At 31.9% G+C, this 12,888-nt stretch overlaps 1 protein-coding gene across 1 annotated transcript; it reads right to left on the bottom strand.

Annotated features, from left to right (window-relative positions):
• Positions 1 to 7,984: 7,984 nt before the first annotated feature.
• LOC133824175 (isopentenyl-diphosphate Delta-isomerase I-like) lies at positions 7,985 to 12,444 on the bottom strand. Its single transcript, XM_062257049.1, has 7 exons — positions 12,390 to 12,444; positions 12,224 to 12,311; positions 9,654 to 9,709; positions 9,291 to 9,382; positions 8,768 to 8,870; positions 8,543 to 8,680; positions 7,985 to 8,094 (listed from the first exon to the last, which is right to left on the bottom strand). The coding sequence occupies exons 1-7, from the start codon at positions 12,442 to 12,444 to the stop codon at positions 7,985 to 7,987; spliced, it is 642 nt and encodes a 213-aa protein (XP_062113033.1).
• Between the last annotated feature and the right edge of the window lie 444 nt (positions 12,445 to 12,888).

Here is a 12,888-nt window from a genome sequence, read left to right as displayed (position 1 = left end):
TACAAAACTGAGCTCTTGAAACTCAAAGTTTGAACAGTACAAACACTTGTCTAAACTCTTAGAGAGAAAAGTGAGTACTGAAAATCTAAAAATTGAGAGAAGTCTATCTCTAAATGTCTAAGGCCATAAGTAATTTATATTTTGCACCTAAATGTTGTGTAATTTTAAACAATACAAGTGCATCTTATCACAACAAATAATAAAGTGTAAGTACTAAAATTATTTCTTCTTGTTTTTATCCAAATAATAATAAAATTAGAGAAAATTAAAATAAGCAATTTAAAAATAATTAATCAAATTTTAGAGAAACCTAGGATTACAATTTTTCCTCAATATTTCACTTGAACCTATTTATACTCACTTAATTTCATCTGTCAATGCAAATTATCAACAAATAAACCATCACTACAAGAAAAAATGCTTTTAATAACACCAAAAATGTGTTATCAAAACATACCATAACACTTTTTGATGTGTTAAAACCGACTATGTTATCGTAGGTCAAGGTACTTTACATAACACTTTATCATTGTTATACAAATGTGTTATTATATTGTCAGCGATAACACAATTTCTGTGCTATTTTAATAAATAGCTAAGTGTTTAATTATGTTATTTATAGTAGATTATATAACACATTTCAATACTTATAAATTTGTGTTATACTACACTTTAGTATAACACATTTTTTGTGTTATACTACACTTTAGTATAACACATGTGTTATATTAGCTTAGAGAAACATAATCTTTTTTTACTTACACAAAACTAGGAAAAAAAATATGAAAGTTGAAGCCAAATAAGGTAACATAAATAGATTTTTATACATTACTCAAATGTAATTACAATATTTAGTCTACTAGTCTAGGCTTAAGAAATCATATTACACATAATTTATGCCCAATTCAGATTCCTTTATCACTAAATACAAAACAAGAAATGTATACAAAAATTAGTGAAAAATACATTCTTCCATTCTAAAGGCCTCAACTACAAATGTTGTCCAGAATTGCTCCAAAGAAATCATCTCAATATACCTGCACATTGTAAAAAAAAAGTCTCTTTATTATTAAGAACATAAGACTTAAGCTAGTTTCCACCTGTAAGCATATAAAGTTAAAATTAAATTTGTAATAACTCCAAAACTTGACGAAACAGCAGGGTATAGCAAGATGTACTACCATGCACTTTAGGCATAACCATATAAAATTCTTCAGTTACATAAATGCAGATAGGAGGAGAACATAATATCTGAATGCTAACATGATAAGGATCTACAAGATAATATCTAAATAGGAAAATATCTGAATACACAAGTTTCATCCTTGAGTAAATAGGAAAATATATATATAGAATGTTTTGTAAATTTCAATGACCAAGAACAGCTTCTCTACCAGTAAGGTATAAAGGAATTTTGACATTTGAAAAAATTGAAAATGCTATCATTGATACTCAGACATCTCAGTCTAAACATATGTGTGTATTTTTGTACCACTCCCAAGTTCAAAAGGAAGAAATAGTTTACTTTTTCCATGTGAAATATATATGTTTTGAACAGTAAAATACAATCTGAACTCAGAGAAGCATCAAAATATGAGCAATGTAGAAGAAAGAGCACATAGTCCAACCATGGAAAACAGAAGTTCTTGGCAAAAATGGCCTGAATGGCCAAGTAAAGTCATATCTCAACCTTTTTCTAGAGATTGTCTAGTCAGAAGCTATCTCCTTTAACATCTATTTTTTTATGAAAAAAAACCTCAAAGCCATAGATAGTTTTCCAAACCATGAAATAGTCTTAGGAATGGTACAATAATCAAAGGACTCTTTAACAATATACCCAAGTAGTAACATGATACTCGCTTCTCTACTTATGCTTGACATAAACAACTCAGCAGAAATTTTAAGCAACTTACTGATTGTTCAACATGGATCCAATTGTTCAACATGGATCCAATTCATCTGCCATTGATCCCATTTTCTGCATGAAGAAGTAAGCAATCCAATTCATGAATCAAGCTTTTGAAACTCATGAAACAACTTCAGTTACTAGTTCAGATCACATCAAACAAATTAGTTTCAAACACTACTATAAATAAGTAAGCAATCCAATTCACCAACATGCATTACAGTAGTCATTATAGCTTAATCCACTTACAAAAAATCTAAAGAAACACAGAAAGAGAAAGAACAAAGAATTTATTAATAAAAAGAAAGATAACACCTACCCATAATAAAAGCATCACAAGGCGAACACGAAATAAGGCTAGATAAAAAAATAACATTCATACACTGCTTTGCAAAAGACAAGAGAAACATATAGGCAAGCATAAGACCCTATAATAATTAATGCCATCATAATAAAACAAATCAACACACTGTACGAATAACCTTGAAAAAAAGGAAGTTTCAAAACACTATCCTATGTTATTAAGAATACATACACAGGTAGACCAATTTCTCAAGAAGACAACACAGGTAGACCAATTTCTCAAGCTTTTAACAACCTGCATATAGAGTTTTATCATAATCTAAATAAGAGGAGCTTTTGTGCAATGAGTGAAGAGATATACAGCTAGCTATATGACACCAAACAGAGATAAAACAAGCAATTAGTAGTAAATCACAGCTCACAAGAGACAAAGACTCGAAAACTTAAACTAATAGATCATAAATCTGTATATGGTAAAATATCACAAAAACTTTCAGTTTTTATCTTCAATCTGTACTGTGAAACACTATCTCAAAAAATCATTTCAGAAGAAAAATAAAAATAATTTAGCTAGCACTGTTACCAAAAGTAAACTGAAAATAATGGTGAACCTCATTTGCACAATACAAAAATATCAACATTCAGGGCATTAAAGTATAGCAGAGGACAAAAAGAATGGAGAACTTACCCTTCCAATAGAGTAGACCATGAGACATAGTTGACCATAGACTTTAGAGATGACTAGAGACACTCAAGATGACTAGGAGAGAAGCAAGTAGGGGCAGATCTTCAATGGTGAAATAGAGATTTTCTTTTCCTAAAATGTTGATATAGGGAAAATGTAAAAAAGAAAAAACCCTTACAGTTACCAAAAATAAAAAATAATGAAGAAAAAAACAAGAAAATGCATACCAAAACAGTGATAACGATTCCAAGAAAATGCATCCCAAAACAGTGATAACGATACCAAAACAAGAAAAAAAAAAAGAACAACCAGTCTTTAAAATATTGACCTCTGATGTGTAGAACTATATTAAACTTGGCAAATCAAACTAAAGGCCTTACCTCAAGGAACCATTATAGCCAGTATCAAGAATATTTGTATTTAAAGCCACATCAAATAAATTTTCCTTAACAGCTGTTGCAGAAACATATCAAGGGCAACTGACCAAAAAAAAAACAATGTTAAAGTCATCATAATCAGAAGCTAGGCTTCGAGCTAGCAAACAGTTTAAGTATATGCCAAGAGGCCCACAAAACATTTTAACACTGAAATTCTGGGGTTTGTAGCATTCAAGCATTTAAATGCCTTATTGAAACAATTGCATCAGTAAATCTTCTCATAAGAAACGTGTTGGTGGAAAAGTATAACGATATCTTTATACACATATTTTTTTATTCAAAAGCAAATGACATAACTTTACATTTTTTTTAAGAGAATATTTATTTGGCCCTCAAACTATAGAATTAGAATCTCATTTTGGCCTCAAGACCTTCAAATGTATGGTTTTACTACCCAGACCTAATTTTTTTGTCAACAATAAAATAAGGGGCCAAAACATGATTAGAATTGTAAAATGAGACACTTGAAAGTTAAAAGGGCCAAAGTTAGAATGGTAGTGCATAAAAAAAAACAGGGGCAATGGAGACCCGAGTATATCCACAACAGCAAAAAAGCCACAGCCAACAACAGATCATAAAAACTTCTGTAATGCTTTTTTTTAATGCAAAATGAATGTCCAAAAAGCAACATGCCACCTTCACAGATCAAAACAGGAAAGGGAAACTTTTCTAGAGCAATTATCATCATATTCATCATCTATTGCATATAACGGTTACATAAAAAGACTGTAAAGCCAAAGCGGTAATCATAGCTGGTTTGTAGTTATGGTGTTCAGCCAAAGATTGGTGTGTTTTATGTAAGAAGAATTCTGAAAATGCAGATGGCTTATTCTTCCACTGCCCGGTCTCAATCCAAGTTTGGTACAAGAATTTGGAAGAATTTAAAATGGTCTGGTGTGTTCCAGCAAACTGTCTAGGTGCTTTTTGTTTCAGGTAAGCGGCTCAAAGGCGAAGAAGACTCTTTGGTAGATTGTAGTAACAGTTATCTGTTGGGTTATTTGACTAGAGAAGAATAAGAAAATCTTTGAGGATATGGAAAACAGGGTGGATAAATTTGGCTTGATTTTGCATAGTGTTAATCCTGTTACTTTTTATTTCATTTCTGTTTTTTAATGCATTCTTTTACTAGTTTGATTTGGAGCAAACGTGAATTCAAATTTTTGTTAGCTGAAATTAACAAAGTAGTGCAGTATTATAAATAACTAGCTTTAAAATAAAACAAAACAACATCCCAATCAAGATAACTAGCTTTCAACACTTATAAATATTAAGATTTTGCAGTTTTCGTTAGTCTCTAGCCAAATCAAAAACTCATTCTAATAGCAAAACTTTCAATTAAAAGTGTACTTTCAATTATGAATTAACAATCATTTTTTCTTATTTGTCTATATCATAATTTTTATGTAATAACTATTTGGAATGGATTGGTTTCAAATTTTCATTTCTTATCATGTAATGACCCAACTACTCTAGACTTTGGACCATTAATGAAAACTATACATAGACCCTAATCCTTAATAGAACTTACAAGTGAAAAGATCATAACTTTATTGGAAACTTGAAAAAAAGTAAATGCTAAACTTACATAAAATTTAAAGTGGGATATGGGATCCCTTTGTTTTAAAAGGAAAACATAACATAATTGTAATTAAAAGAGATTACATAAATAAGTGCAGAAAAATACACATAAAACCATAAGTAAAGACTTCATCCTCGAATCGAAACTCTCGGCTCTTTGAATCCATTCCGCCTCAATACACATTCCCCAAGCTTCCAAGAACCTTTTCCGCCACTAAAGCTATTTTCCTGCACATATAAACAAAAAAGAGTGAGCCTAATGCCCAGCAAGGAAAATCTAACATATAACCATATACATAAAATTCATAATGTAACATAAAACATATCATAACACTTATGTCACATACATAATATAATGGCCATTATTACTTGGGGTCCCATACACTAAACAAGTCATATGCCCATTAGGTTAGTAGAGCTTGCTAGCTAAGCAAGTCATATGCCCATAATCTATTTGGGGCTTGTTAGTTGTACGGGTCATATGCCCAAGTCTACAATTATACATATCATAGCATATTTCATAACACATAATCATAAGATAACATATAGATCATATAACACATAAATCCTATCATATTTTCCTTACCAAAATTACCGGGATATGAGAACAGTTTTGGGACTTTGGAACACTCCTAAAAACCATAAATGGAAGGCTGAGTATACTAAAGAGAATGAGATGAAAAGAATGGAAGAACTATACCATTAAGAATATACTTACCAAAAACCTTATGTTCAAGAACTTAGATTTCCTATCCAAGAATAAAGAATAAAGTTAGGGGCTAAGTAGAAAACTATAAGAACTTGAAGAAAATAATACCAAATGAACTAGAGTTTTGGAATACCTTGAATGCTTTATAGTCAATCTAAACCTTGAACCGAAATGCTATAAAACCTTACTTCCCAAGTGTTTGGTAAGCTTATAGTGATCAAGCTTTATAATTCCCAACCCAAGTGTTTACACTCTCACAATAACCTAGCAACTAGCAACCTCTGAACTTAGTTTGATGAATGAATAAATGGCTGGGTACTAGGTCCTATTTTTAGAGTTTAGGAATGAAAAGATCTTCATTTAACTTGAATAAAAATAATGGCTTTTTAAGTGAAAAACATTTGAACTATCGTTCAGCAGAGGCTGAAGACTCGTTTAGAAAGATGCTGGACTAATCAAGAGGTTGAAGATTTGAATGGAGAACATTTTCAAAATGTTTCAAAATGCCCTGAAGGAGGCGATATATCGCCCCCTGTAGGCGATATATTGCCTGGGCTAGTATGCCCAGGGCAATCTGTGACGTTTCGTGTTTTTCGTATCCCCGTACTGCGATATATCACCCCCTATAGCTGCGATATATCGGCATACACTGAATAATTAAACACGAAATTACACAATTTTAGCTTAATTTGAATTGAGTAAACAGCCTTGACTAAGCCCTCTAACGTTTTCAAAGCTGGTGACTTACCCTAGGATATTCAAATTTTAACCTTAATAAATTTATTCCTCAAAATACTTAATCATTATTAAACATACACATGACATGTGCTATTATCTTACTGGGTCTTATCTCATCCTTATAATATAATAAATATTACCCTCAATATCATTTATATTAATCAAACCTTAGGTTAAAATTAATATTATTAAACTATAGGTTAAACTTAGAAAATCTACAAGTGTTACTACGAGTGTCCAAATAAATTCTGGTCTGAACCAAAAAATCCACAGTCATAAACTGTTATACTACTATCTAACTTGACTAAGTAAAGTTCTTTGGACTCTACATATCATCATTTTCATTCTTTTTATTGTAGACTAACATGAACTAACTGCAAGAATAATTTAAGAATCACAGATTAATGAATCGAGTAAAACATACATCTAAGTCAAATTATACTGGTTTTTCTCCAATTTATATTTAATGTCTCATTCTCTTTTTTACACAAGAAGAAAATTAGATACAAACATGTAGGAAGAGAAAATAGATACCAAGTTTGGTTAGGAAAACCCCATGGAAAATTCAAAGCCAGGAGTGGTCTAATAAGAAAACCCAAAACCCATTATCCCACATATATTAGGAAATCAAATCCTATTTTTTCCCCACCAAAAAAAGTCCAGAAAAAAGAAAAAAACCCAAAACAACAAAATTTACAATAATGCATAAATGAATCTCAAGTGAAGCTTAATAACATATATGTTGTGTTGTACATATGTTGTACAAATAAAATGTGAAAACAAAGCCATAGAATCACTATATATATATATATATACATCTTACAATCAAGTGACTTATCACCCCAAAACAACTAAGTCAATTTTCTTTTCTATTTTCAAGTAAAAGAAATTTGTACACATGTTGTGCTAATAAAATGTGAAAATTAATCAAGCAAAATACTTAAGAATTTATTTAGGATCCATAGATTAATGGTAGATAATATATACTACGGACAAAATTTATTTAGGGATTTAAAAAAAAATAAAAAAAAGAGAGATAGTGAGTTGGGGATTTTGAAATACTCATTAACTAAACCAAATCAAAATTAAGAGAAGTGTGTGCTTCTGTTTTGGATTTTTAAATCATGAAATATACATATATAAATTATAGACTAAAGATCCTAAAAAGAAAAAGCATCATTTCGAAAGCCATCTAAATTAGTTATTTGCAGCAGCATCAGAACCACTCAATACAATACCACCAACAGAAGACATAATGATTATAAAAGAAAAAAAAAATACAATACCACCAACACTAGTTAATAATTAATACCTTGGCCAAGCTTAAACTTGAAAGGAATCCTCTATAATGGCTGGAATTGAACTTAGTCCCATCAAGCACAGTTCCAGTGTAATGAGGCGCTACACCAGTAGAAACCTAATAAAATTAGAAAAAATTACAATGCTACTAAATGCAATGCTACAGAGCACACACCACCAAAAAGAAAAATAAAGAAACAAAATAGCAATAGCAAAATCAATCAGCAATACCAACATCAAATGTCAAAATAAAGTTACATATTGTATTGTACTAAGATAAATACACTTGAATAATAAAAAAATAGAAGACAAAAAAATATTAAGCATGCTTACGTGTCCAAGAATAAATCTGCTAAATCATTGCGCTTGATATGTTCACCCTTCATGGCAACATCTGTGAAAATAATCTGATCTGGTTGTACACCTCTTTGAACAGCATCTGGAACACCAATAGTTTATCAGTTACTAATTTATCTTTCCTTTGTAAGATAAATAACCATTACTACATTATAAAATATAAATAACAAAGAAGAATTCAAATATTATGCATGTAAATGATTTCTATAAATGACATAACAGAAAGTTGATTCTCTAAATTTAGCAGAACCAAGACTCATTCTTCATTGTATAGAAACTTTGGTACTACATAAGAAAACAGACATCCCAGGTATGTTTTGGAATGATACTAAAAAACTATAACATAAGTTGACATGTTTTTTTTTCTTTTGGGGGAAAGTAGAGAACAGTGCGATAGCCAATCGCACACGGTATCTTGATTCTATATATTTATTTTGCATATAAATGGTTTATAGAGTCCAGTTACCACACCATAGGGGGAGACAGAATATAATGTATAGTATATAAATTAATAAAGTAAGAATTATTACGTTCGTGCTCGCCCCATTTTCCATCAGAAGGAGCTTTGTACAGCATCCTGCCTAGTGGGGTAAATTGATCAACTGGCACATCTTCAGCAGGAATACCCAGTTCATCTAACAGCTTCCTCTGTGCGGCATTCCTTGCTCCTGGTGATTTAAAAAGATAATAATAAGATTTAGAAGACATAAGCTTTGAATGGATAGTCAAATATCTACTCTACATAAATATATTACCAAGGGCCTCCTCAGCGATAAGCTCAGATTCACGGTAGAGTGGATGGCTGCAATAGGTGTTTGTCCACACAAGGGGAAACGTTACCTTTGTTGCAGAATGTTGCTGTACAGATAAACAGACGGAATATCATATCTTGAGACTTATGTTATCGAATAGATGTGCACAACAGATACGAATTGGCCTTCAATATAACTAGCCACACACAAGACATTTTGGGAAAAGGGAAAAAACATAGAAAACAAGAAAAGATATGTAGACATGGTCATGAGTGCATGAAATTTTAGGAATATAGAAAACTAAAATGGGAAATAGAATATGACACAATTATTCAATTTATGCCCTCCTAATAGATAGGATAGATCTTGACTTGGTTCTTCACATGACACTTATTACTATAAATGTAAGCACCTAGGAGGGCAGTTCAAACAGTCAGGTCTGTTGTTTGCTCCCACAAGATCTAAGGTTCGGTACCTAATTGGCAAATCATATAGCTTGATGTCCCTCAAATATTGTAAGCAATACCTGAAGAAGCAACTCGTATTTCGAGTTGAACAAAAACACACTGAAAGCCTTGTGTAGCAAATTTTCCTTTTCAATCTTTTCCATCAAGTGACCTACAGGGTACAAAAGCATTAGCAAACCACAGATGTCCAGCTGATCCAACAGAATGAACATGATCTATATACAACATATATGATTTGAACATGTAGTAGAATGCCCAAAACATGAATAAACAGATCATTTCCATAACATGAAGGTATCCAAAATCAAAAGAGCGTATAAGATTTAGGAGGGATAGAAAGCCTTGGAGTATGCAAAATGCAAAGTACCATAAAGACGTGACATAATACCCAAAAAGAATTGTGCAAATCAAATTTTACTTACAATTATATTTTGTATCATGACCAACAACCTGGTCATTCTCATCCACTAGAATGCATCTACAGAAAGTTCACATAAAGAAACATAATCTGCTCCAGTACAACACAAAGAAAGATATGTGGACCAATATACCAAACAGTAATGTTATTTTTGTAACAGTATACCAATATTTTAATCAAACTGATTTCTTGACTCTTCCTTTCGATAGAAAATTATACACAGGAACAATGTTAGAACAAACAAGTAAAAAGCCAAGGATTTCTGAGATGTGAGATTAGCTTATGGGACACAGTAACAATAAAAATGAGATAGTAATTATCATAATATTGTACAAATTAAAGGCACCAAAATCACATTTTTCGTGAGTCAAATTTTGTGATCAATATATGCAAGGGATAGTGAAATAAAGAATTTGATCACTTGATTGTAGAGTGCAGAACAATAAAATAACAGATCTCATAAATTACTATAAAGTAAAAAACAGTTTAGAATCACAAAAGAATACAAGATTTTGATCCCTAGTAGAAAAGCTTTTGGTCACAACAAACCAAGTATTAATGATACAATAAGAAATATTACTAACTATCCCTAATGAAAACATAACATAGAAATTTCAAGGTAAAACCAAATCAATTAACAGCAAAACCCACATACAAATGTCCAAAATAAAATAGAAGCTACAACAAAAGAGCTCCATATCGTTTCCTTCAAGGTCTCTAGAGGTTCACTCCGTTTGAAGCCAAAACATGGGGAAAAGTGGCATAAGAAGGAAGTCGAGTGGACTTCACTCCTTCAATTTGACTGCTCAGAGCAAGATACGAGAACCATTTAAACAAAAAGAAATAAATAAATTGCTTTAAAATAATAAAAAAAATACACAACCAGGAATTGAACACCCATGGCACCCCGTCGAACCACCATCTCCAGCCCACGCCACCCAGTTGTCGTCGACTATAAAACAAAACGAGAGAGAGAGAGAGAGAGAGATCTTTACCTGCACCAACGAGTCTCCGAGTCCACGTCGTCAAGCCTTAGGCAGTCCCGCTGAGCCTCTGTCTACCCCGTCGACCTCCACCGTGGTTGAAGCCTCGTATATCCCCTCGCCGTCGTAGTTGAGGGAGCAGGAGAGAGAGAGAGAAGGAGAGGGATCGGGGAAGAGTGAGTGAGGAGACCGGCTTGGAGACAGGGTTTTTAGATTAGAGGAAAAAAAAGGAGAGCTTTTGGTTTAGGTCTAGAGAATAGAACAGGAAGATGGAAAAGGAAAGTATAACACATTTCATTTTAGTTTGCCACCTAACAATTTCATAGCCCGCCTTTTTTTTTTTAACTTTCATTATTATTTACCGCTTTTATTTTTACATTAGATATTATAATACTTTTTTAATAAACTTATATTTATGTGTTATGGAAGGGGGTATTTGGTGTAGTGCATAATTATTTAAAAGCCCTTTCTGATGGGGATGCAAGAATATTTTATTTAATAAACTATCTATATTCCTATGATAATCAAATTAGAATAAAACTCATTAAGCATATGTTCTAAAAAATGGTTATGCGTGCCACATAGTTATATTCCTATCCTATGTGAAACACAAATATTGTTTAGTGATCATACATCATTCTATTCAAGGCCACAAAATTTCCTTTCCCAAGTTTATTAAGGTTCCCTAATCAATCTAGTTAGTGATCAAATTGGAAGCATTAAGCATAAAATAGACGAAGAATTTAACATTGATTTCAGAATTATAAGATCAAACAAATAATTCAAACTACTATGGAGTTCCAATTACGACCCTAGAATAAGAAATTAGTTCATGCTAATACTAATGTAAACCACATAAAATATAATAATTAAATTCAACATCATGGAGTTTACAAGGTAAAGCAAAAGAATGAGAATATTAAAGATGAAAACTCTCGGTTGAAACTCCTCCAATCTTAAAAGTTTTGATTCTCCTCTTTCTCCTTCTCACTATAGGCTTGTGCATTAGGATCTCTCTCTAAAAGTCCCCTAAAGTCGTGCTCATCTCCATCATATATAGCCTAGGTCACAACATGCAAGAAAAGTAAACAAATAAGGTAGTTTCTCGTTTTTTTAATTTTTGCTCAATGTCGTGAGATTGACTCTGGCCATTGCGACACTATCTGTTGCTTTTATATTAGATTTGTTCTTTCTTCTTCCATTCTTCTTGCATTTCTTTGCTTGCTCCAATGACTTTCAGAACTACAACAAACACTTAAACTACGTAAAATAAACTCCAAAAAACCATCAAACAATAGATTCGAAGGTACTCAATTATATTGTTAACACACTATATCACTAAACAAACTCTTCAACCAACATAACTGACCTTTATACCAATGAACCAATAACAACTTGCCAGATGTACAAATAGTCTCATTCACTCAAAACAATTTCCACCTTGATTGAACTACTTGAATTTCAGATAAATCTGGAAGGCATAATACTTGTAACAATTCTAATGAAAAATGCCTCATAGCTTGAGGCTACTCAACGTGCTTCAATGTGCATCAGACATAAGTAGTGCTTAAATTTTGCTCGTATCCACAACAATTTTTCTCTGCAAGTAACAACTTCATGATATGTAGAAGCCTCAAAAATCATTTGTTCAGTAGTTGTAAAGGCATATGCAATCACGCCTGCATAGCCATATCTCACTCGTTATTTAGTTTCCCTTTTTTTCTCTGTGTCGAGTAATTAATAGCTTCTTAAGTCACCTGAGTTGTTGTCATCATGCTGTTGTCCTTGTTCCACCTCAATCTGTATTTTCATTCTTTTCTTCTTAATACATGTGGGTCCTACTATTCTTTCCCATTCCTAAAACTAGGGAATGGTAACCATTACAATGTAAGTGATTCTCATTCTTTTTAAGTAGACATGCCAATAGAGTTTTGGGCACTTTAGGGTACCTTATTAAATGTAAACTCTATTAAAAAATTTGCTTTATTTTCTTCAAACAAAATGAACAAATTTTAACATATTTTTTTCTTAGAAAAAATATGTTTCAATTTATTTTTTTCCTAGTTTTTAAACCCTAATGATCAAATTTTTGTTAGAAGATTTCTATTCTATAGCCGTTTGGCCAACATGATTCGACTAGACTATTGGGTGAGATTGTGATTCGATTGGTCTGGAGTAGATTATTTAAGTGTAACATTGTGCTTTGTGTGGTGTAGGAGTAAATCCATAATGAAATAATTTGTTATATAAAATTGT

The sequence above is a fragment of the Humulus lupulus genome, chromosome 3, assembly GCF_963169125.1.
Source record: "Humulus lupulus chromosome 3, drHumLupu1.1, whole genome shotgun sequence".
NCBI classification, from domain to species: Eukaryota; Viridiplantae; Streptophyta; class Magnoliopsida; order Rosales; family Cannabaceae; genus Humulus; species Humulus lupulus.
This window is presented reverse-complemented; position numbering and strand designations above follow the sequence as displayed.

Excerpts from the sequence above, each read along its gene's own strand:
- LOC133824175 (XM_062257049.1), bottom strand. The coding sequence starts at position 12,444 with ATGAAAATACAGATTGAGGTGGAACAAGGACAACAGCATGATGACAAC. Across the intron at positions 9,710-12,223 it reads GTTACTTGCAGAGAAAAATT|ATGCATTCTAGTGGATGAGA; the intron begins GTTGTGGATACG and ends AACTTTCTGTAG. Across the intron at positions 8,871-9,290 it reads AATACGAGTTGCTTCTTCAG|CAACATTCTGCAACAAAGGT; the intron begins GTATTGCTTACA and ends TTATCTGTACAG.